Here is a 26,225-nt window from a genome sequence, read left to right as displayed (position 1 = left end):
GGTTCAAAGGAGTTGCAGTGTTTATGGGGATATGTGACTATGGATTGGACAGTTTTATCACATGGTTTTTCAGGACCAATAATACTTGGACTACCAAAGACTCGAACCAAGTGGGACTTGTAGTTATTCTATATCATTCTTACTATTTATTACTGGTTTGATAATGCTGCTTAAGAAGTGAAAAAAGACAAAGCATAATCCAAGCCTCTATGTCTTTAATAGAATTTGAGTACAAGGTCTGAATTTCTAGTTTTATAATATCCCACAATGATTCAGAGGGTGTTTTACACTTGTTTAATGTCTTTCAAGTTATTTAAACAGTCAATTTTACATCAACCAGTCCAGAGATTGGTGACATGGTGGGGCACGTGCCACATTTGGCTCACCCACTCCCTGTTTCTGCTTCAGTTGCTTTTTGTTTCACCTATCAGCCCCTTTGAACGACCAGGTGTGTGGCTTGTAATACTGCAACGCATGCGCACTCCGCTTTTTAAATAGAAGTCGGAATGAACCACTTGTTAAAAACTGGAGGGGGTTGCGAAAAATGGTTTAGTCCTAATAGAGCGCTTTTGTCCTCAAACCTGCGCTGTCAAAAGACTTACGTGCCTATCCTGTAATAATTACAGTAGGCTGACCTGCTTTATATCCGTATTTCTGTTTTGTGAAATTGACCATGCCAGTCCACTTACGCTCGCCACCTCACGTAGGATCCCGGTTGGTAAGGTCGACATGTCAGCATGGCTGCCGCGGCTGTCAACAACAGGGCTGGCTGCGGGGCCGGGATGGATGGGGGTGTCAGTGTCGGGAAACACAGCAGAGGCGCAGTGAAGGTGAGTTGGAAGGAGGTTGATCGTTAACCCTGCCCCATTTCTTCCGGGACGCCCCGTACTGTTGGCAAGGTTCATATGTCGTCATGACGCCCCCATTACTTACTCTTCCAGACATGGGTTTGTTCGTCCATAATCCAAATAGAAGTGTATGAGATTAACGTTTACTGTTAAAATATTGTGTTCGTACAATAGTACATCCTGTAAGTAACTGGAAGGTGGAGTCTGGAAGAGGCAGTTAGGCTTGGGAAAATAGTCTTCCTTGGAATTGACAAAATCAGGGCCGACATAACGGCTGCCTGCTTGAGGCTATGTTTCTAACTTTCTATCTATTGCAGCCGTAGATGCATTTCTTAGAACTATATGTCAATTTGTACTGGTGCCGCAAGTAGCATCAGTTTAAAGTGCATCGCAAGTAAATGAAGGAATTTCCATTTCTTATGTTGGTTGCGGTGTTAGTGGTCTCAGAATGAAAACTCCACATTCTTTTTTTTTTACTTGCCAGTATTTCGTTGTTTGGTAAACAAATCGTTATAGACAAAACTTAATTTAAGTTTTCCTACAGTTTTTACAGAGGAATGGTCACCTGAATCATTGGTGCACCCATTCTGCACCTCATACCGATTTTTTGCAGAGCATCACTTACATTTGTACGCACTTCTCACTGTGACCCACCCTTTTTCACCATGGCCGTCTTGTGGGAACAGGAAAACTGGTGAACTAACGACCACTCCAGTGATGATAGTGCGGTACAAATATCCTTAAAGGAATAGTGCGCTCAAAAATGTTATTGTCCTGAGCATTCGGGCATGTGGTTTTAAGCAAACTGTGATCAATCGTGAATACATTTCCTGTGCACCTTACCTTAGTTTTCCACACTTTTACACATGCGAAATCAATGAGCGGGACTGACCATCTTGTGCTAATCTTCTCCGTGGATCGATCGCCCTAAGTTCAAGTGCCCTCGCAGCACTAAATCATATCACCTGCCCCTGAAGCTGACATCACTGTTCCAAGGGATATTCTCCACCTATTTTCATGTTAGTGGGCAGCGTAGCCAAACACGCCCAGTCATCACCTACGTCTTAACGTCAGTAGACACAGAACCCAGAATATCAACACACACCCTCTCACAGCAGAGCGCGTCCCAAATCGGAATAGAAAACACTATTTTTAAAGGAAACCTCAATACTCTTCAATTTACAATGTGCTTTTATTTTACAAAAACGCTTGGAGAACATCCAGTGATTTTAATTTACCACCAGTTATTGGAAGTCCTTGAGTTATATTATCAAAACTTTTTTATGAGTGACACGGTGTTCCTTTCGAGAGAAGATGCGCATTTGAAGCACCTTGAATTGCAAGGCTTCGGCATCAGCTTCTTGCTAGACCACTGTAAACAATGACAGGTTGCTCCTTGTCTCTGGTACCGCCAAAGGCCATATCGGGCCCGGGCGATCCTCCCACATCAGCGTAATGGAAATCCATCTGTTTAGGCATATCTGCCACTACTGGCTGGAAAATCCATCGGTTGCAATCTGGAAACTATGGCATTTGCAGAACGGCAAAATATAGCTGCGTAGAAAACGAAATAAAAATATATTTTAGTAGCCGTTATTTATTCAAATTGATCCATTTAGCCTGTAATTCTGCACCGGGTGAAACCTAATAATGAATACAAACCACAAACAATGGAAACACACAGCTGCGGACAAGCGTGAAAAAAAAAACATAACAGGTTATCATGCCATGTCCTTTCTAGCGAAGGGCGCCTGCTACCTTTTTTAAAAATGTAAGGGAACCGGCAAAATCAAATTTCAACAAGCAAACCAAGTCCCCTTGGAAAATGTTCTGCACCCGGCTCATTCAATAATGCTACGTTGATAGCACACACTGATTTGCCATGGAAGAAGTGGTTTAGATATCACTAGCTTGCATACAGTTTGTATTTGCGGGTCGTCGATGAATAATCGTCACAATATGCTCCAACTAACAACCGATAACAATGTAAGCAAGCAATACCGATCAGAAAATGAAACCTTTACTCGTTGGTCTATAAACTCGTCTTTAAACTGAATAGTTAACTTGCATAATATTTGGTATTTCCATTTTCTTAGCGTAACGCAGAGTGTCCGATCAGAACAGCAGTTTTGTCATAGAATGAAAATACATGTTCCAATGTCCAGTTTTAAAATAGTGAAACTATCATTTTTGTGGGTATTCAACACCTTCCGCCTTTCAAGCCATAGCGAATCCTCCCTTTCATCCAAGGTTGAATAATTGAGGCTTCTTTAGAACTTGTATGCCTGGTCGGTTTCGTTTTTGTGAAGGGAAGCCATAAATCTAAAACATACTGTACAAGACGCTTCGGTGTGAACTACCCGCAAGCAACATCAAACAAAGTGACCTTCACTCCATGGGAGCGATGAGCCCGGGCGACCAACGTGTCATTCGAAATAGGTTCGAAAAATAAACAAATTGTTTGCTGGCATCCACCAGTTACACTGACAGATAATACAAGCCACTGAAGTCTGGTGTAACCTAAGATTCCATTTGTGTCTATCTGAAACAGACTGTGATAGCATATGAAGATATTATATTGCATTTATAACACGCCAATGCACAAGTGCTTCAAGGTGCGACGAGGCAATGCAGAGGGAAGACGAGACAACGATCTTACTGGTTGGGAAGTAGATGATCCTTGCCCTCGCCCTCGTTCGTCACTCTTGAAACATTACATATATAATAACCCGACATCCCGTTACACCACACCCCATTGCAAATAACACATACACTATAGTTTCAAGCCCAGCATTAGGAAAGCATTTTGAAATGGCCCAAATGACATCTTTCTACTAGGCCTAAAAATCACTCTCTCTGTACAAATGCAGCTCTCCCATCCCCAGCGCCTCGCTCAGCCTGCCCACCCCATTGCCACGTCTGTGCGTGCCCTGTTCTCGCGGAGGAATGTGCCCTGCGTATAACAGACACTGACAAGTCAGAAATCCAAGTGCCCATTCATCTCCACTGAACTTCCCGTGCACTAACAACCTCCACCCCGCCAGGCCTGAGCCCACCAGTTCAGACCCTGCAGTCCCTTTCATGCTGATTTCCATCTGACCCTCCCGTGCCCAGATCAGTCAAGGACCCACATCACAACCCTTATCCCATGTAGTAATCTATTCTCCCAAAAAGCAACACACGTCTACCTATATCCTGAGGACCCAAGCAGGGCAGATGATCGCACAGGTCCAGTTCAGGGGGAAAAGGGAGAAGAGCGGGGCAAAAAGTTGACAAAGAGGATACATTTAAAAAGACAATTCAGGCCATCAACGCCAGAGCCATGCACTGCATGTGTCGATGTGGTTTGCGTCTATCAGAGGGATTAACGGGCACTTAGCAACCACAGACATGTATGTTATCGTTCGAGGATCAGTAATATGAATGAAGAGAAGGCAAAAGATATACATTAATCATAAACTGGATAAAATCTGCATAATTAAACACTTCTTAATACTTTTTATAGCATTGAAATTCGAGTTTAATAGCATTCCATTGTTGGTGTACAAACATTGCGGTACTTATCCCAAAAGTTATAGTGAGCACATTAAGAACACTGCTGAAAATCATTTATACCGGTAAGTCAACTGTTCACAAGTTCAGCTTTAGCTGGACAGGGCTTTTTTGCAATGTTTTGTGGCATTGTATGTGCCCTAGGAATAAGATCAGGATCCATTCCATGAGTATGCATGGCCAACACAGTCAAAGTGAGATCTTTCACAAAATCGAATTCCATTTCCTGTTATATTCGCTTTGCCCCCCATTTTTTGCTTTGTTTATCAAAGGCCAATGTGTAACGAAGAATCCCAAAGTTTCTGGCAGTCCTCGATTGTTCTCTCCCTAAGTTCTTGTTATGCGCTAATACAGCTAGTAATGTTTGAGCTTGCATACCGTCTATGCCGAAATGCAACCATTTGGGTCTGTACTTCAGGCACATATTGTGGAACACCTACAAATCTCCGGTGTGACAGAATTCTGTGAGTCCCTTTAGATCTCTTGAAATAGTTTTTATCGAACACAATCTTCTCAAGAGCTTTGTGTGGAGGTGAACATGGCAACCACTTCTTCTTGCGTTCCTGCTCCTCCGATAAAGGTCCATGTGCACATTCGTGAAAATGTTGGTTTTCTGTCCATGAGTGAACGTTGGAACAGTGGTGCATCAATGAGCGCCATTTTTGAAGTAGAATTAACAAAGACCCATTACAAGTTTTGGAGCTCCACCAAAGATGGTTGCTGAAAGACTGAGACCACTGTAAAATATTTTCCGAACCCTTTTTTTTTACCAGCAGCTGTGATTTCTTTACTCACTGATTTGGCAACGTGCCATTCATCAAATTGATGACGAATGTTTGGAAACTGCTCTCGCACGATCTCTGAACTCACAATTTTGTTTAGTTTCCATGTCTTGAAAGTGGTATATGCAGTACTTTGCTGAAAAGCCGGGGCTGTTGCACTGTTTGTCGCCAGCTAGCCAGAACCGTTTGCCAGAGAATGGGCTTTCAATTGACATCTGTTCAATTTTCCAGGCTTGACTAATAGCGGGGAATAAGAATTCCCTTTGATATTTGTAGTACTGGGTTTTAGCAAGTGACTGAACTCCCACAAATTGACAGAAACTGGACATCTTGCTGAAAGTCGAACCACTGAAAAGTAAAGCTGCTGAACATAGTAGATTTCTAGCTGGCACTTTGCCCAGCATCGGTTGGGCGGACCATGAAAATGTATGATGGAGGCTGACACAGCTGGCTTGGATTTTCAGGTTAGTGCCTTGTAATACACGAAACACATGCACCAATGGCTGCCCGCATATTTTCACCCTCAATGTATGGCCACACTTCAGCATCAGTATGTCTACCAAGCAGGTGTCGAATACAATGTATTTTTGCTCCTTTATTAGCCAATCGTCCTGCATAAATTGTGGGTGTGACTCAACTGTGGTGGACAAATCGTCCAAACCAGCCAAACTGAAGTTGAGATCTTTGGCAAGATCATCGAGCAATTGCTAGGTCAGCTTGTGATATTTGCACACAAATTGGAGGAACTGTCAAATTCAATTTTTTATTGGGTGGACCTTTTTTTGCTTTTGTAGATTGTGTCAAGTGGTCTGCGAGGAATTCCATTGCATCTTCATTATATTCAGTTTCCACTTGTCGAGTTCTCACATTGTAGCAATGGTCCAAGAACACTGTGCTGGCTTTGCCGATCACATTCAATTCAGTTTCAGGCCATTGGGTGTAAGCATCACAAGTCTGCTTGTTGACTGGACCACGCTGCGCCTCAAATAGTAGTTGCTCCATGGTGAAATCTGTTTGGAAAGCAACTTCTTTGGTTTCATTTGTTATCTATGTCTTTATACTTCTTTTCCTTCTGGGCCTCTAGGAGATGTGTTGTAAAAACATGTTCAATGTATAGCATACATACAGAAAATAGCACTATAAATACAGTAGCATGCTATGAAGTAAAGACCAGCCCAAAAACACTTCTAGAAAACGAAAATGTAGTTAGCCTTGTTTTCTTGATTTTCAGTGAACCCATGGCCTTCTCTGTAACTACCGCACCAGCAAGCTGATCCATAACCTCTGATCCATGTGCCTCCACTTCTAATTCCACACCTTGTGTACATTCCTTCAGTAGAATATTCATTAAAAAAAACAAAAGTCAATTGTATTGGAAATTAAAATCTTTCATCGCACACATCGCTTACACACATACCCTCGCAAATAGTGTACGTCATTTAGTCAAAATATACATTTCAAATTTCACCTGATTGGTGGCAAGTGTACTTGATCAGAGATCACCATGCAAACCATACTGATATGTTGCCCTCTTTTTCAATGTATTCTGCATTAGGGATGAAGTGTAACGTTAGAACTGAAATCATAAAAGTTTGAAACACTGCACGTTTGTATGAATGTCACTGTCTAATAGTATCCTATGTAGGATTTACTTTCTTTCATTCGAGGGAACTGCAAGTAGGCATACCTCATACTCTGGACCAGCTGCAAAGGACGATGTAATTGTAGTCGAAGTACCAGCATCCCCCTGTAACACAGTACTTGTTTTAGTACGGATGAAAACCGCAAAATGGAACAGAGACAATGGGATGCAGACAATGGTACATATAAAGAGAAACCCACACACTTAGTGTAAACAACCGACAGGATACATAAACGATTTCATGATATTTGAAATTCCAAGCATAATACATTCTCGTAATTGAAAAGTGAAATAAAATTACCTAATAGGCCCTTGTTGTTGTTGATAACTGAAAGAAAGAAGTGGATGCAGAATCTTGCTCCTTAATTTTCAGTGCATTGTCATGAAGTGGTAAAAGGGAAAATTAGATTTGCATTAGATATGTGGGAAGATCCAACTGTCGAGAATATTGTCACGGCTCGCTCCCTTCGCTCCCGTTCCTGTCACTTTGGGGCATGTTTTGGGGTTTTTTCCCTACTGGACATTTCCTCCGAACCTTATGCTACAGTGCTGTGATGAATTGGGAGCGCTAAAACCTTATTTTCCAAGTTACTTCCCTTCCGGATCCATTCCAGGTTTTTGGCAGCCAGCATGCTACGTTAATCTAATGACTATGCTTCCCAGAATGCCTGGCTCACTGCCTCACCTCCTCCCTTGCAGGACAAGGTTGGGTGGAGGATAGGCAACACCTGTGGCTGCAGGTGCAGCAGGCGGCACACCTGAGGGGTGTGCTCGTTAAGGAGCTTTAAAAGCCTCAGTTTACTTCAGTCCAGCGCTGATCATTGTTGCAGTGTTCCTGTTGTGACTGGTCCCTTGTTCTTGGTTCCTAGTTTTTGTGCCGGGTTCCTAGTTCCTGTTTCTTGTTCCTCTGCCCTGGATTTCGAACTTATGTGCTTAATTGATTTCTGCTTTCTGGATTTCCCTTTCTGTCTTCCTCTGTCTGCAGGCAGCCTTTCTCTGTGCTTTACCCTTTGATGCTGCCCAATTTGCCTGTGTTCTCTGTTTCTTTGAAGCTGTCCTTTGCTACTGAAAAACTTGATGCATTAGTCTTTCCCTTTATAGATTTAGCTTCCTGCCTTTTCTCCTTGGGTGGGAAAGGTTTCCTTTTGTGATATCATTTTCCCTGCTCCTGATCCTTACTTTCTATTGGGATCCATTCCATGTTTTCCATTGCACTTCTGCATTTATTTCCCATTGATTATTAGGTGTGGGGTGCTGTTGTAACTAGTCCCAGTGTGAATGCCCTTTGTTTTCCTCACTATTCCTACTTGCCCCTTGACTAGGGTCTTATGTATTTAGTTTCCTCCACCCATTGCTGTTATAGCCTTCATAGTCCCAGTTTGATCAACTGGGTTCGTGGGTTTACTGACATTCAAGTGGTCTTTCCGGTCCTCGTGAGTACTGTTTCTAAGTTCCTTTTTCAGTATCATCCAGAGTGTCAGCTCACAGATCCTGTCCTTGCTTGCCCTCTACGTGGGCTTAGCGCTGTCAGTATCTGTAATAGCATAGTGGGTAAGGAGTTTGCCGACTTTCCTTTCAGTCATAAGGAGGTACTAAGTGCTTACCCCACATCCCCTTTCATATATTGGTATTATTGTTTCACTCTATTTGCACTCCTGGGTTTTAGTATACACGAGTCTTGGGTATTGTATACACGTTGTTAGATTCAAAGTTGTTCACTGTGTGATTCCGTGCACATTTCCCTTGCCATATTCATTGCCTTCTTCCTTTCTTAACAAATATAAACCTCTGCCTATCTGTAGGGCTCACCATTGGTGTACAGGACGGTGTCCAGTCAACTGGTCGACAACAAACTGGTCGACTGCAATTTGGTCGACACCATTTGGTCGAATGCCAAATGGTCGAATTTTTTTTTTTTTTTTTATATATGTGTTTTGTGGGTTTTCGTGTGGGCGAAAAAAAGAAAAAAAGGGGTTTGGGGGTTGGGGGGGGGGGGGGGGGGGACCCCCCCCAAAAAAAACCAAAAAATGGGTAAAAAAAAAAAAAAAAAAATTCGACCATTTGGCATTCGACCAAATGGTGTCGACCAATTGTCCTGTCGACCAAATGTTTTCGACCATTTGACTGGTAACCGTACAGGACGTCTCTGTGGTTTCGTCACTTGCGAGTGTCTGTACTTCCATCAGTATTCTCTCCTAAATAAATGCAAATTAACAAGGGGGGGTCCTGGGAGTCCCTCTGCCAGACATTAGTCCTGGTTACGAGAGACTTACCCAGAGTCTTTAGCTCACTATCTTTCACAGAGAAGAAATATCCCAAACATATCAGTCTTTGTCCTGCCCTGGGGCAGTCCAGCACCGAAATGCTAGGCAATTCTCCTCTGAACAAGAGTACCAACAGAAACCCCAGACACGTGTTTCGGTCTGGTTGGACCTCATCAGTAGGGTGGATCTGTGCCTCTCTAAGAATAGTGAGCAAGGGGTCCACGTCTGGATTCCCCTAGTAACTTAGGGTGAGACCCAAAGTTACTTAAATATGCAAATTAACAAGGGGGGGTCCTGGGAGTCCCTCTGCCAGACATTAGTCCTGGTTACGAGAGACTTACCCAGATTCGTCGAATGCGGAATCCAAGCCTCTCATAAAGCCACCATGTAAATGAACGGTAGGCCACCAGCCGGTACCACCTGTGGAAGAGAAACACACATACTGTATTTAAATGAACCTGAGAAGTGTACAAACATTACTTGAAAATGCATCCTGTATCCTATGGCATAGTTGCCCGTACAAATTGTACTTCATAGATCAATCAACGTGGGCTTTGAAGTGTAGACACATTACAAAAGTGAAAACCCATGCAAACCATAGCGTTTTGGGCACAGAGAAATATTGTTTCTTAGTTGAACGTGAAAGACGCATAAGATGAACACTCTTGATTTCCCCAAAGTGCGAGGAATGTATTCAATTGTCAGACTACATTCATTTGGCAGTGATAGATCAAATTTATGACAATATAGGAGACAAACATGAAATATTATTTGTCTCAGTGGTCAAAATTACATCACACCTTGAGTACACTTACTCATTACTTGGATTGTGAGGGCCAACTGTTGCGCGAAGTTCGTGCATAAGCAGCATCATAATCCTCAACACGGATCTTATGAGGCAGGATGCCCTGAAGTCATGCAGCTCGGTAGCGGCGGTGGGTCTTCCTGCGATATGTACGACAAGCATACAGAGTTTTCTCGGCAGCAGCAGTTCTCCTCCTCTGTTGGCATGACCTTGCACTGATTGCAGCTACACCATGTGGAAACATCTTCCATGCGACTAGGCTGAGGCTCAGGATCCATTGATTCCGCTTCCCAACTGTCGTCCGATGCCCCATCGTTTCCGCATCTTTCTCTATCAAGTAATCCTGCATCGGAATAATCCAGCTCGTACTGGTAGGGCTGTATTGTTTGTATTTGTATTTTATTTATTTGTAAAGCGCAGCTAAGCCCTTGGGCAACTGGGCGCTATTTTTACATGTTACATATTACACAGCATGAATATACAGGCAAGAACATAAAGGCATAGATATGCACATAGATTACAGGCAGATATTTACAAATTGGGCAACTGGGCGCCATACTTACATGTTGAATATTACTGAGGCATGAGTATACAGGCAAAAAACATAAGGACATATATAAGGCACATAAATTACAGGCAGACATTTACAAGTGGTATTGAGTAGCGGTGAGAATGTTAAACAGTTTTACATTATGGAGCCAGTTGGTTGAGGTCTTGCTCAAGAAACCATTTTTTAACCCTCATATGGAATCTTTGGAAGGAGGGTTCCTCTCTTATGGAAATAGGGAGTGCATTCCAATTTTTTTCCAGCAAGGACTGGGAAGCTAACTCCCCCTGCGAGTTGTTGGTTACAACGTGGGATGGAAACGCAGTGTGCTTGTGCGGTTCCGATGGGTCGCGTCGATGAGTGGCGTGAAAAGGTGTCGGATAGGTAGGTAGGCGCCAGGTTGTAGAGGCACTTATGAGTAAGTGAGTGATTTCAGATCTATTCTTTGCTTAATATTAAGCAATTTTATGGTCTGTCTAGTTGATGTGATTTGTTGTTTCCTAGAGATGTTACAGGCCGATCTGACAGCGTTATTTTGCATGACTTGCATTTTGTTGATGTTTTGTTGAGATGTGCCCAAGTAGAGCGCATTGCAGTAATCAAGCTTTGTTAAGACTAATGCTCTTGCTACTGAAATGCAATTATTTGTTGTCAGGTAAGAGCGACAAGCCATGATAAGCTTCCATGTATAGGCAGTGGAGGATGCTAAGGCATTAATTTGTCTCGTGAGTGAGAGCGCTGAGTCGATATAGATACCTAAGGTTTTAACATCATTGACAACTTTAATAATATTGCTGTCAATGTTAAAAGATGTGAATGAGGTTCCTAGTTTGTTCAATTTGGTAGGAGGTCCAAGAAGGAGCAGTTCCTGTTTTTTTTTTTTTTTTTTTTTTTTTTTTGTTGTTTAGACAAGCTTTGCCATCCAGATTTTTATGGTGCTGTAGATATCGTTGAGCGTTTTACTGTCTACAGTGTGGTCACCAGTGATGGGTATGAGTATCTGGGTATCATCTGCGTAATTAGTGTACGTGATACCCAGATAATCAAGTACATCGAAAAGGGGCTTAGTGAACACATTGTAGAGAGTTGGGGAAACGCAAGATCCTTGAGCAACCCCACAAGTTTTTTTTTGTTTTTTTTTAAAACCATTTTATTGTTTTATAAACATAACCAAACAATACAAACCAAACAAGCAGTGTATATGTCAACAGTTACATTATACTTTCTTAGCTTCTAGCCACTAGTTCTCCCATCCCACCACCCCCTATACGAGTCTATTGCTTTAAACATTCTGTTTCCGCAACCTGTGATACGGTCTCTTCTTCTACATGTTCCGCCAGGTCCTCCATTGACCCGAACAGCTCAGCTATCATTGATTTCCAGGCCATCAGGGACTCGGTATCCTCCCCCCCCCCCCAGTGCTACTCGCTTCTTGCCATAGCATGGTTTCCGCTTCCGCCCATTTTTGCAGATCTCCCCACCATACATCCACATTTGGTATGTGGCATGTCTTCCATCCCATGGCAAGTCTCCTTTTTGCAAGCACATAAGCCAGATCTCTCAATTTACTTACATGCTTAAGCTTATTTGATCTCGGGACCCCCCCCAGCAAACAAGCCCACACTGTATCCACTACAATCTTGACCCCCGTTTTCTCCAGTCTCCTTTTCACTTCACTCCAAAAGCGTTCTATGACCGGGCATGACCAGAACATATGTACCATGCCCGCATTCTCCTCATCACATTTGGGGCATGCTTGCCATCCTGCGTTCTCGAACCTCGATATCCTCCTCGGTGTCATATATGCCCTATGCCACAGTTCTGCACTCGGTAGGGGTTGGTTCGACTCTCACTGGACCGAGCCTCCCGGCTCTAGTTGCTCCTGAGGGTTCTCTGTCGCAGGACTTAGGTTATTGTCGAGCGACCTTTTGTGTCTCCAGGGTCACATGGCTTCCCGCTGCCATTCATTCGGCGGAAGATGTGCCCCAGACTGGGGATTGAAGTTGATGAAGGGTGAGCCGGATCTGTGGCCCCCCCTTTCTTTCTCAAGGGTGGCTCGTATTGGGGCTATTGCAATCGGGTACCATTGATGAGGGTTGTGGGGTTGAACGTGGAGGGGGCTCTAGTTGTGGGTTGTTGGAGAGGGGAATGGGGAATGCAGTTGGTTGTAACTGGGTTCGGGGACAGTTGCGAGAGGGGGAAGGGTTTTGGAGGAGACGGGTTTGCAGAGGTTTGGGTGGTCACTTTGGAGGGTTATTGTTGGCGGGTTAGTCGAGCAGGCAGATTGGGTACGTTTGCTCAGTTGGGTGAGGTTTGAAGTTGGGATGACAGTGCAGACTAGGATGGGTTCTTCGGTATAGTACGGTGCGAGATGGGGGGGATTTGTATGGATGGATCTTTTGACTGGTTCAGCATGGGGTGCGGTTGCCTGAAGATTGGTACTTGGAACGTCTGGGGTTTTGGCAAAAGGCTTAAGTGCCTGCGGGTTGGGGGTTCTTGAGGCGGCATGGTGTTCAGCTGGCCATACTGCAGGAGACCCACATGGTGCAGAAAGACTTGGACTTGCTTAGGAGGTGGTGGGGGGATGTTAGTGGGGACATCCTACTCGTCGTACGCTAGAGGGGTCCTGATTTGGGTGGAGACGGTGGTGCTTCTTGGTACACTGGAGGGGAGAGAACTATGTGTGGTCAATTCCTATGCACCTAACGTAGATGATAAAGATTACTTCCCGTCGGTATTGAACCTGGTGGGGGGGGGGCATCGGGAGGGACTGTTCATATGGGGGGTCTTTAATTTTCTCCTGGACCCAGAGCTGGATAGTAGGGGGAAGACAGGGTTACTAAAACAGCAGGCGGCAGTATCATTACGGAGGGTGGTTGTGGACCTGGATTTGGTGGAGTTGTGGTGAGAGTCGCATGCAAAGGCACAGGGCTATTCCTTCTTTTTCGGGAGTACATGGCTCAGTGGAGGCAGCGGGTCCCTGTGGGAGGCGTTCAAGGCTACGATCAGTGGGGGTCTCTATAGCCAAAGTAACCGGGGTAAGAAGGACACTACAGGAGATGTTGCAGAGGATGGAGGGGAGAGGTAATAAAATTAGGAGAAGGACATGGTGGAGGGGCAACGGTATTAACCTCTCATCGCGAGGCGCAGTACTCGTTATCTAAGTTTGATAGAAGCCGGCAGGACGCACGGATACATGGGGAAGGTGATAAGGCTTGCCGGCTGTTAGCCTGGTTGATTCGTCGGGAGCAACCCCAACATGTCATCACGCAGATTAGACGGGAGTCGGGAGACCTAGTCAGTACTCAGGATGGTATTAATGAGGCGTTCAGCCTCTTTTATCAATCCCTGTATGCAGCTGAGGGGACATGCTATGAAGTGGAGGCGAATGAACCACTGGACTTGATTTAGCTGCTGGCCCTGGCTTGGGACCTCAGGGAAGGGTTGGAGGATCCCATTGAGAAAACTGACATGAGCAAGGTGCTCCAGTCCATGCAGAAAAGTAGATCACCCGGGAGCGATGGCATCCAGGTAGAGTTTTATTGCAAGTGCGCTGATCTCCTAGTCCCCTGGCTTAAAGTGTATGACGAGGCCTTAGTCAGGTGTCCTTCTGACCTCGATGACAGAGTTAGTAATTGTCCTGTTAAAGGAACGAAAAGAGCCCCTGGACTGCGCATCCTACCGCCCTATTTCATTATTAAATGTTGACGCCAACATTCTAGGTAAGATCCTGGCTGCAAGGTTGTCCAGGGTGGCTCTGGTATTGGTACACCCAGACCAGTGCAGATTCATAGGGGGGGCGTAATACTATGATGAATTTGTGCCGCTTGCACCATGCAATGGACCAGGTTGGATATTCCAAGGGGGAAATGGCTTTGGCATCCTTCGATGCTATGAAGGCCTTTGATTCTCTGGAGTGCGAATGGCTGTTTAGGGTATTGAGGGTCTTTGGGTTTGGCAAAAATATTTTCTGATGGTTACGTCTCCTATGCAATAGGCCGATGGTGAAAGTGAGGAAGAATGAATGGGTATCACCGCAGTAGATGTTAGGTGGAGGGACAAGACAGGGGTGCCCGGCCTTGTGATGTTATTCGCAGTGGCATTGGAGCCTTTGGCGTGGTATCTCAGGAAAGAGATGAGTGAGGCAGGGATATTAGCGTGGGGTGGGGTGAGACGCACTGTCTCTATATGCAGATGATTTTACTGTATGTGGAGAATCCACTGGATAGTATGCCAATGCTGCTGGAGGTATTGGGCAACTTGCGGAAGCTGTTGGTACTTCTGTATTAATTAAGATAAGCCATTCCTGTTCCCGCCGGGGGCGTGGGGGCTCCGTGGCTGTGATCTAGCTACCCTCCCGGACCGGGGGGAAACAATGGGAAGGGGGATCACTTTGGTAATTGGGAATCCATATTTTTCACAATATTGAGAAGACTTTTGTGTACAAAATCGGCAGGGCGTTGTCAGGAATAGGGGACTGTCCAATTTTGAAAAAAGCTGCCTATTTCACTGATGGGAAGGGTGGCGCTGTGCAAAAATGGTCATACTTCCGAGGCTTCTTTACTACTTTACTGATATCTCTTATGGCATTAAGAAGGTGTTTTAAGAAGGTGTTTTTTAAGATGTTGAATGAAAAGATTGGGGAATTGCTGTGGAATGCAAGGAGGAGAAGGGTCTCGCTGGCTACCTTGCTATGTCCAGGCCTAGAGAGGTGCCTCAATTTGCCAGACTATGAGTGATATTTCATGGCGGCACAATTGTAGGCGATAATAGTGTGGGCCGATACAAGGGGGGAATTGTTGAAGGTGCTGTTGGGAGGCCTCCTGGCCCATCGGAAGGGTCTAGATCTGTTTTTGGGCACGGTCTGGGGAAAAGGGGATACTAATGTATTTCAGGTGGCACAGTGACCTGGAATAAGCTTCTGGGGAGGCTGCATGTGATAGGGTTATATAGTGCTGACTTGCTATGGAGTGTGGACCCAGAGCTTTGTTTGTGATGAGGCGAATGTGGTTGTCTGCACTGGGGGACACGGGTGCTAGACGGTGGGGGATTCGTTTGAGGGTGGGACACTGATGTCATTTGAGTGGAGTGCTTGGTGGGTTTTCGAGAGGGTACTTGCTTCCTTTATCTTACTGGTAAACTTGACTCTATCTGCCTCACAGTCGTACTACTGTCTTGTCTATCGTTCCCCGGGGTCGTGTTCACCCTTTTTACACCCATTTCTATAATTAGAGGCGTCATTGCAGTTAGAATATTCTAACCTAGTTGTCCGAGGGGATTTTAACATCGGAGTTAACTTACCTTTAGCTCCTAATCGTGAGCAGTTTTTGGACAGCTACTGTCATGATCTCTGCTTCCAAAAGGTCAGGGTTTTCCCAACTCCCTTGGAAGCAGATCCATAACCCAGGTTCCGAGTGCCAACCAGTCCCAATTGGGACCTTTTGGACCCAGTCCTGGCGCCAGTGGCACCAGGCTCATAAATATGCCCAGTCCCAGCGCTGGAAGCGCCGGGCTCATAATGCTTGGGTGGACTTTCCTGCAGCAGACCATGCTGCTTACTTGCCTGCCAGTTGAGCCTCTGATCCTCTTCTGTTTGGAACTACTTTTCCTGTTGGGTGGGGCAGGAGCCACTCCCTAGATTCAGAACACTGGAACTCTTCTGGAAAGCAGGAACTCTTTTCTTACCTAGGCGTGGCTGTGGAAGGAGACACCTAAGCACTACAGGAGGCTATTTAAACCACACCCGATGGATGAATCTTGCTTTGCGTTATTCTGCATCCTCTGCAGCAGAACGCTCATCGTGTCTTCTGCATCTGATCCTGGGCCTAAGGAAAAAGGCTTACCATCCTGAATCCAGTCTTCAGCAACACCTATAAAGACAAGAAAGAACAGGTTAGCATTACGGTCTTCAGTGACAGCTCTTCACTTACCTGGTCCATCGGCTGTCACCAACGCCTCGCGCTGCATTCCGGCATCTGAAAGACAAAGGCTTACCAACTCTTCGCACGCTCCGGAGGCCTTCGGCGCTGCATCCCGCATCTGAAAGACAAAACAAGGTGCGTTTAAAGACATTGGGGAACTTTAATACTCACGTGCCATTACTCCTTTCCACATCTAACCCAGTGGGTATTCCGGCACCCTGCAGCCGCTCCGAACTTGTACCTGCAAAATAAAAAGACAGTTGGAGCGCATCGTGAAGCAGGCAACAAGCGCTTACTTACGTGCTTCCAGGCGCTTCTATTCATCACACGGGCTCCATCTTCAACTCACTTCAGCCCGTCATCCGCCATCGCCGGAACCCTGCAAAACAAGAAACATCATTACTAAAGACTTTAAAGACATTAGAATTACTCGAAACTTACCGTTCGTGCAGTAAACGACGGACAGCAGTCCTCTGAAGTCAAGAGGCCTGCTCCCCTTATCCAGTGAAGAAACTGGTTACAGCACCCTGCCCCGAGGCAGATGGAGAGCACGGCGTTCACTTACCTAAGGTGAGAGCGTTAACCTTTGGGGTTCTACAGGAGAAGAGAAAGGGAAGAAGAGAGAGACATTCAATAACCCAGTTCCTTAATCCCATATTTTCTATCTGCAGACATCTTACCCTTTGAGTCAGACATACAGTGCACAGAGGTCCAGCCCAAAGAGCCAGCCGTGTGTTACACATCACCTTTGAAGATACGGTATACGCCCAGTCAAGACCGGCGCCTCTACGGGAATCAGGTGAGCGTTACAGCTACCTAGATTTAGGGATTAAACAACATATGGTTGAACCTACTCATCAATTGGGAGTAACCTGGAGCTTATTCTTACAGCTATTCCAGGAGTAGTGGTTGTCCCTGTTATGCAGCTTTCTGATCTCTTTTACGGTGCCTCTCATGACCCGTTTGCTGCCTTCTGCCAAGCGTATTATCAGGAGAAATCGGCGTAATGTGAATTTACCTCTTTTTGCATCTACCATTATGGCAAATGACCTACTGATAGTTCTGTTGATCTTTCTACTCTGTCTCTATCATTGTTGAAAGCCTCTGATCAGCTTGCACCTTTTGGAGCGTGCAAGTGTTCGTTGTCGCCCTTCTCAACTGTAGTTCTCAGCTGAACTTAAAACACCTAAGCTTGGTGTTCGCCAAGCTGAGCGTAAATGGCATTCATCTTACAGCGTGGCTGATAAAGCTATGTTTGCCTCCATATCTAGGAACTCTAATTTGTTGGATTAAAACTGCTAAGCAGTTTTAAGCACTGATTGATCCTTATACCTAGACGCAGAAACGGGGGGGGGGGGGTGACCCCTCGCCTAGAATTCATTAACACTCTACCTACCTCAGCAAGAGCAAATGGTTTGCGCTGCCGGGAAAAGGGCATTCAACGCATCAGAGAGGTGCTTTCTCTGTCCGTTAGAACACTGGACCTTGTATAGCATCGGAAGAGCTTCATATTGTTGGGGGGGGGGGAGGGGGACAGAGAGGGTGGGGGTTTGTAATCCTTCTCACTGTTGTATATGTTTATGTAGTTAATATTTGTTACCTGACGACTCGCAATCATCCGCTACATTAAGGTTTCTTCAACAGTTGGCAGAGTTATGCTTTATGCAGCATTCAGCGCTTCTGTCTTACCCTTTTGTTACTGCTTGCACAATGTACCTGATTGCAGAATGCCAATAAACAGATGGTACAAAAAAAAAAAACTGGCAAGTATTAAAGCTGTCCTTAATCAGTCTTGGGAGCTCTTTTCTGTTGTTAAATCTTTCTCTTCTACCGCACGCTTTTTTCCTGTGGCTTCTCCATCCCAGTCTCACTGCCAAGCATTAGCGTTTTTGATTCCATTCGAAAATCACCAGCATTTGTGATAATATTGAATCCACACACTGCGGGAAGGCTGTTGACATCAGCCCACCTGTAAACATCGGCTGGGCTACCTTCCCGGTGTTCTCAGATGAAATGGTCTTGACTGCCATTTCTCGTATTAAATCGGCAGCACCGTTCGACCGCGTCCCCTTATCTATTTTGCAGGATCTTTTGCCTAGGATCATCCCTTGACCCAGGCTGTGAATCCTTCCTGCAGCCGAGGATCCATTCCTGAGTTAAAACGGGCCACTGTGGTCCTTCTACTTAAGAAGCCATTCTTGGACGCTTCTATTCTTTCCAATTTCTTTACTTCCCTTTTTTATGAAGCTTCTGGAAGCTTTGATTTCTCCTCTTCTCTCCACTTTTTTTTGGAGTCTTCTGCAGTGCTTGATCCTTTTCATTCTGGCTTCCGTCCAGGAATGGGTACTGAGTGTCTTCATTTCGGTTATGGATGATCTCGCCAAGCTTGTCGATGGCGGGGCACTGAGGGTCCTGATTTTGCTCGATCTGTCAGTAGCTTTTGATACTGTTGATCACCCCCCCCTCCTCTCTCGATTGGCCGTGCTGGGAATATCTGGGCCCGTGCTAGCCTGGTTTACCTCTTTCGTGTCGTGGCCAATCTGTATCTCTTCCTCCCTTTCTTTCTTCTTCTCTTCCCTTGTTCTCTGGGGTTCCCCAGGGACCCGCCTTGTCCCTGATGTTATTTAATATCTGTCTGCTCCCTGGTAGCTCTCATCCGCTCACATGGCTTTAGGTGTTACTCTTACGTGGACGATAAGCGAATCCTGGTCCCATTAGATCTTGACCGGGATGGTGTGTCATCTCGCCTGTGTGACTGCCTGTCAGCCGTGGGGGATTGGATGAGCACCAATTGGATGAAACACAACAGAGATAAGACTGAGGTCCTGGTGGTGGGATCCTCGGCCAATTAGGACTCTTGGTCTTCTTCCTTTTGGCCTGTCTCACTGGGTGCATTTCCCACACCGGTGACATTCGTGAAGAACTTGGGAGTTGTCTGCCTCACTGTCTATGGCCTCACAGGTGAGTGCAGTATGCCAGTCTGTTCATTTCTGTTGCGGGTTCTCCGTAAAATCTTGCTTTTTCTCCCTGCTCGACTTCGTCCAACAGTGGGGGCCGCGCTGGTTTCTAGCAGGAGATATTACTGCAATGCTCTTTATTTGGCCCAGCCGGTTGGTTTGATCCACTGGCTACAACTGCTCCAGAATCTAGCCGCTCTGCCACCCCGTATGGCACACACATCACCTTGGTATTGCGCCATCTGCACTGGCTCCAAGTGCAACAGCAGATTGCCTTTAAATCTCTATGTATTGTTCATTGGGCTGTATATCAAGTTGGACCTGAATTCCTTCGGGACAAGTTCCAGCCCAATATTCCCACGGACTATCTGCTCTGGTAGCGACCGCTTGGTTGTGGTTCCCAGGTTCCGCCTTCAGAGAGTTGGTAGCCGGGCCTTCTCTGTTGCGGCTGGCAAGTTTTGGCACAGTATCCCTTTCAAACTCAAGAACCATCTTGCTTTCAGTGGGCTGCTCAAGACCATTCGCTTCTGCTGATTCTTTTTCTCTTTAGCTATAGATTTGTTGTGCCTCTCCTCATGCCAGGATGCCCTCGGGTGTATATGCACACTATAAATTCCCCTAACATAACATAACATAAGTTATGGGATGGTGACTAGGTGATTGGCCAGTATATAGAATGATATCCCAAAGGAGCCAAGTACAAGCCTGCTGATGCAGGTGCTACTGACGCAGGAGGGTGGGGGAGGCGGGTGTAGGATTTCCCAAATGTACCAAGCAATACAGGGTGAATTTCCCCCTACCCCCAAAGGATCTGGCCGTCAAGAATAATTGGGAGATGGATATGGGAGAGCAGATTTCGGAGGCCGAATGGGTAAGAACTTGGGAACAAGTTAGGAAAGTCTCAAGGAACGCCATGTTCCAGTTTATTCAATTTAACTTCCTACATAGGGTCTATATGACCCCGGCCAAACTACATGCGATGAATAACAACTTGAGTCAGGATTGTCCCAGATGCAGCATTGGGCTGGCGAGGTTCTGGCACATGCTGTGGGAATGCTCTGTGGTTGCATGCTATTGGCAGACAGTGATTTTGAAGGTCAACGAATGGCTACATGCCAGCTTTGAGTGTAATCCGAGAGTGTTTATATGGTATCTGTTACCGGAGGGGGGAAACAGTATAAAGCGAGGTGACGCTTGGCTTAGTTCATGCTGATACTGCCAAAGAGGTGGGTGGCTATTGCCTGCAAGAAACCCCAGGGTCCATCCTTGGAACATTGGATGGAGGATATCGGCAGGTGGGGGTGGCAGAGTTGGACATTCTGCAAAGAACCCGGGACCCGAGTTGGCGGAGGGGGTGCTGGTGGACTAGGGCGAGTTTCTAAATGAGCTGCAGTCCTCTGCAGACTGGAAGCCTTATTGAATGTGAAGTGTGAGGTAGGCATGGCATCAAAAGTATGAGACAGACACAATGATTCAAGTTCAATTTGTTTATTAGCCTTGAAAAGGGGCGGGGGTTGGAGATTTCCTACCTTGACCTAAGTCTACGATGGGAGAGGTCTCAACCATCCACAAAAAAAACTAGTTTGTGTCAGTCTCTTCGTCAAATAAGGAGTATAAACCTAGATTTGCCCTCACGCTCCTTTAAAAAATATTGTGTAGAGGTTATGGGTCAAAACAAAAATATAGTGTATCAAAAGTTAAGTTAGGATGGTGGTTAAACCAGTATTGAACTCCCTTCCCCACGTTTAAAGCACAGGTGGTGGGTGTTTGGGGGAGCTTTTCAAACAGGTGGCTGGTTTCTCAAAGTTTGACAAGTTGGCAACAATTCAGTTACACCTGGTTCCTTCTGCCCGGGTCTCTCAACAATCCGTCTTGTCTTGTTATTCAAAACACAATCTTCTTGAGGCTTACCTCAACTCTATTCAACACAGATTTTTAAAAAAAAACATTAAAAGAGTTCAAACTTTAGTCTTCCCTCGCCTCAAGACTGGGTCTTGTCCTTCAACTTTCAACCTCTACGGGGTTCCCTTCCCCAATCTTCTTACATCACGTGCTTTCAACACATCTCAGAGGCTTTTGAAACGGCACTACTTTCTCTTCCTTCATGCCTGACCACTCCAACTCTGACACTGTTGCATTGTGACTCTTGATGTTTTTACAATCGTGCCTTAGGGGGGACGTAACAGGATTCTTGGGTACTGCAGTTCTATAAACAATCACAAAAGCTTGTGCCTTTTTCTCATAATTTAAAATTCAGAAGCACTTCCAACGGTTAACCTATCACATTTGTTTCAACACAGGTTTTCCCTATGTCAGGCTCACGCCTTTTAAAGTTCATCCTGATTACTTGCACTTTATGTTCCCCTATGTCGGGATCCACTCTTTTTAATCCAGTTCAGTTTTCACAGCTCGTCACATATTTTAAGGTTCCCCTCTGTCTTGGCTTTCAGATTTAATGTGACATTTTTCACTTGTTAGGGTTCAAACAGTTATACGAAAATGCGCTTTATCCACAGGACCCCTCTGTTACTAGTTTTACTTCTTTTCCAACTAGACTACAAGTCTCATAAGGCCTTACTCTTGCCTCTTTATCTTGGGTGCCTTTCACCAACCAGACTTTTATTTCACTCACTGGTAGCGTTCAGGCTCTCCACTTCTTTCGGCTGGGTTGTGGTCAAGGCCATCTGCATCAGCCTCTCTGCTCCTCTCCAACACTCTTGTTCACCTGAGAGGAGAGGGGCCTACTTCCTGAAACAAAAAGGAATACTTTCTCCAGCTCTTTGGCTCTGCGTCACAAACCCTTCTGGCTTCACGCAAGCATGATTCTCTTGCCTGGCTTTCTCTGGCTTTCCTTTGCAGTTGAACAGCCCCTCGGCTTTCCGTGCTTTGCTGCCTGGTCCTTGTCAGCCCCTGGCGAGCTGCTCTTTCTTGTGGAAGGCCTTCCCTCTTGAGTGTTTGGGATTTGGGTAGGGATCCTCTGCCGGTCTCAGCCTTGCAGCCTCCATCCTGGCTTCCCAAGAGGAACTCTCTGTTCTGTACGGGGCTACTTTATACACCTGGGTGGTGTCAATTGGTTGCAGGTGTATGTGATTGGGTTGGACTGCCTGATCCTTCCTGGCCTCATTATTGTGACAATATGGTTCATTCCCATAGGAAACAATGATCTTGCTATTCTTATGGGCAATCTTCATTCCTCTTTCTTTGTTCTTTTCTGTCTCCGTATTTGGGGAGGGGGAGTCGGAATGTGTATGTGACTATCTCCTGACTAAGGAAGAGGGTTAGTTGGAAAATTGGGAAGGGGGAATGCAGCGTATCTGCCAGAGGCACTCTAACTCTAATCCCCTGAATAAAGAATTCCCCAGAAGGGGGCAGTGAAATACCCTCAGGTTTTTCACAGATGTGGGGTGGTGGCGAGGGCAGAATGAATGCGGGTGGAGGGGGGGACTCGGTAGTGGGATTTTCAGTCTCTTGTTGAATCTATGGTCATTTTTGGTGGAGTATACATTTGTGCCCCACTTGTCTGGTGGAGGCTCCTGAACCTTCTCTTAAGTAGTCCAAACGTGCGATCTATGTATGTCCTGGTACTCTTGTGTGCCTCATTGTAGGTGGTCTCCTGCGGTGTACAAGGGTTCCCGACCAGTGTCAACGACCATGGTAGCAGCGGATGGCCCGTGTCACCTACAACAGGTAGGAAGGAGAGTGTTCATCTTCACTGTTTTGCTTCTGAATGCTCATTGCATTCACTATAGTGCTAGTGGCCTTTGTGTGCTCGTATGTCAGTAGGGCTGACTCCCTGTACGGCACGGTGGTGGAGGGGTTTTAGTGGCTGTGAGTGTACACAGGAGTTTGCAATATGTTCTCAGGGTTGTCTGTGGCCAGCGCTGTTTGTCACATGGTATATGGTTTATGGCACTTGTCATTTCCTCATGTATGATCTCATGGCTGTCTCCATGTGTGCCTCTATTCAGCATCATCAGATGTCATATTTACCCAAGAGCCAGGTACGTTGTTCTCGGTGTTCCTCCATACGCGGTGGAGTTCTGCTCCTCAGGACCATGGACTCGAGTGTGGAACCTTGCAATCGTGCACAGCAGTGGCTGATGGTCAGATCCGCATCACAGGTCATATGGATGTTCATGAATTGGTACTGTTTACAGTTCCACTATGCAGGCTCCACGGCCTGGGGGGCATCAATGCCACATGTGTGTAGTCAAGTGCTGCAGTGATGTTAGGGAAATGGGTGATGGCATAGAATTGCGCCTTTTGCTGCATGCACCTGGGCCAGGGTGGTAGGCAGCAGTTTCAATGGGCATGCCTCATGAGCGCATCCAACACTTGCTTCAGCACTTTTGATAATGTTAGCTGGGATATGCCATGCAGCATCCCCACAATCTCTTGGAATCCGCCTGTGGTGCAGAAGTGGAGGACGGACACCAACTTCAGTAGGGATGGGATTGCAGTTCTGATGTGTATGGCTCTCTGAATCTGCCTCTGAGGATCTGCTATGGTGTTCGGTCCAGGCAGTACAGTGAGACCAATTGTCCATGAATCGGGGCACAAGGGGACAGAGGGGCACGTGAAGTGGTGTGGCCGGCCTCCGCGACACGTCTGCTCCGTCGATGTGCTGCCTGTATCCATCTATGTAGTGGCCTTGCATGCTGCTGGAGCTCAATGAACAGCAGCAGTTGTGGTTGCAGTAATGCACTTCTGGTTGTGGCTCCATGCTGCTTGGTAAAGGTGTGTTTGGGGTGGGTGTGGGGGTTAAATACTCTTTTGGAGGATATTATTGGCACCTGATGCTTTTACCTCCAGCTTTTAGCTTTTTCCACTCTTTGCTTTGTTATGATAGTCTCCCTCCTGGGGATTGTCCTCGGGTTTTACATTCAAGTGTCTTTATAGTTATTTTTTTTTTTTGTAACCGATTTGTATTACGTTTGAAACGTACACAACAAACAGGTTAACCCCAAGTCGGCCACACCCACCCCTCCTATTTCAGATGCAAAACCAGCCGTTCCATTAGCATCCCTTTTTACCTCCTCCCACCATAACTGGGCTTCCTCGCCTTCCTCCGCCTGGTTTTGCCAACCGCCTTAAATATTCCATTGTTTATAAAGTCTTGCTCCCTTACTTTAACACACTCATCCACATGCCTGCTGCCCAGATTCCTCTTCCTGAGAAGCAAACCTTGTTCAGCCCATTCCAAGCTCATTCCAAGCCCCCACATCTACACTCGCTCCCTTTTCTCATCGCCCTGTACCACACTGTGGTCTCGGCCATTGACCACCGCTTGAAATCTGCCCACCATGCCTCAATCCTGGGACCTCCTGCTGATTCTCCAGGCCATTGCAATTCTACTTTTTGCTAAAACACATATGAAATCTTTCATCCTAGAAAGGTTCCTGGTGTGCCTTTCCCCTCGGAAACATCCCCAACAAAAAGAAATCTGTGGGCCACGAATACATTTGAATTCCCCCTCTGGCTACCCTCTCTGCCAACCCCTGCCAGAACTTCTCTATCACTGAGCAAGCCCAGAACATATCATGTCTGCCTTTTCATGTTCAGTTCTTGGGCACCCCTCGGACTCCTGTCTCCCGAAACACGGCACTCTGTAGTGGGTGAGATATCCCCTATGTGCGACGTATAATTGGATTAGTTTAAATCTATAGTTTCTGGAGACTCCCTTTGTGTACTGTGAGAAACTAAAGGGTTTCTCACCTACTGGTCCCCATGGATCTATCTCTCAGGTGGCCACGGCATGCCATCGCCTTTGGATCCAGACCCTGGGGGTGAACCAGTGCGGGAGGCTCACCTGGGTGAGCGGTCTTCTGGGGATGGGGGTGAGACGACCGATGACGAGATGCAGTATTTGCCCATTTCCCGTACTCATGCCCCATCCTACCAGGTAGAATATCTTGAGACTTAACTCACCCCCTCCCTTCTCTACACAAACAGTTTCACACAGACAGTGTGCTGTGGGAAAAGACACTCGCACCCGAGCATTACATTGGTCATGTCCTGCTAATCGGGTCAGGCAAAGTCAGGCCCTTGATTAATCACCTACGTACTGTGAGAAACCTGAAGGTGTCTCACCCGCTAGTCCCCAGGGATCTGTCATCCAGGTGGCCAGGACACGGCTATCACTCTTGGATCCAGTACCTAGGGGTGGACCAGTGCGGGAGGTACACCTGGAAGAGGGGTCTTCGGAGAGTGGAAGTGGGACACCGAAGGGTGAGACGCGGTATCCACTTCCTTATGACGCCTTTCCCCCAGCCAACCAGGTAGGATACTTGGGAACTCAGCCCCCCCCCTTTCCCGACACAGACACTTTCTCAGCCCACCGTGAGCGACAATGAACTAATACTGAGCCGTTTATCTGCATGTACCAACACCATGATCAGCCGATGTCGGGCAATTACGGATCATTACATACACCTGACTTCCATCACACTTCCCCACATGGATAAAAGGCGGAGCACGCAAGCACACTATGAGCGAGGCAAAACATACAAAGGAAACCATTCCGAAATGGCAGTTTAATACAAGGAGAAAGACGGCGAGACCAGAGAGGGTCATAAGGCTGGAAGTACCCTGCCACTCCAAAGACCATTGCTTTCATGAACCTTGGAACGTAAAAAAACGAAGACCAGGAACGAAGGCTGATCAAACCTGTGCAGTGTGTTGTAGGTACCCGGGGCTCTCCTGCGTCGATAACCCGGGCAGGGTGGAGCGATTGCAGCCGTGGTACTGTCCTTGGCTCCTACAACAAAGCAGCGTCAGAAAAGACAGCACAACTGGAGAGACTGATACCGAAACAGCTTGTGTTTTGAACCAAGGTTACAAGCGGCAACTTTGTATAAAGAGAACCGTGTGTGAGGAGTTGGCGATGAGCGACGCAAATGTAATTGGA

At 46.2% G+C, this 26,225-nt stretch overlaps 1 protein-coding gene across 1 annotated transcript in view; it reads left to right on the top strand.

Moving 5' to 3' along the window:
• The first annotated feature begins 691 nt into the window (after nucleotides 1-691).
• The window catches only part of TRIM23 (tripartite motif containing 23), a 742,058-nt gene continuing 716,524 nt past the window's right edge, over nucleotides 692-26,225 (top strand). The window contains exon 1 of the mRNA XM_069627357.1: nucleotides 692-830. Coding sequence (XP_069483458.1) covers nucleotides 738-830 — 93 coding nt within the window. The 5' untranslated portion in view covers nucleotides 692-737. The remainder of the gene's footprint in view (nucleotides 831-26,225) is intronic.

Source organism: Ambystoma mexicanum, chromosome 6p, assembly GCF_040938575.1.
Source record: "Ambystoma mexicanum isolate Mex_15411 chromosome 6p, UKY_AmexF1_1, whole genome shotgun sequence".
NCBI lineage: Eukaryota > Metazoa > Chordata > Amphibia > Caudata > Ambystomatidae > Ambystoma > Ambystoma mexicanum.
The sequence above is the reverse complement of the archived record's forward strand: the minus strand, read 5'-3'. Positions and strand labels throughout refer to the sequence as shown.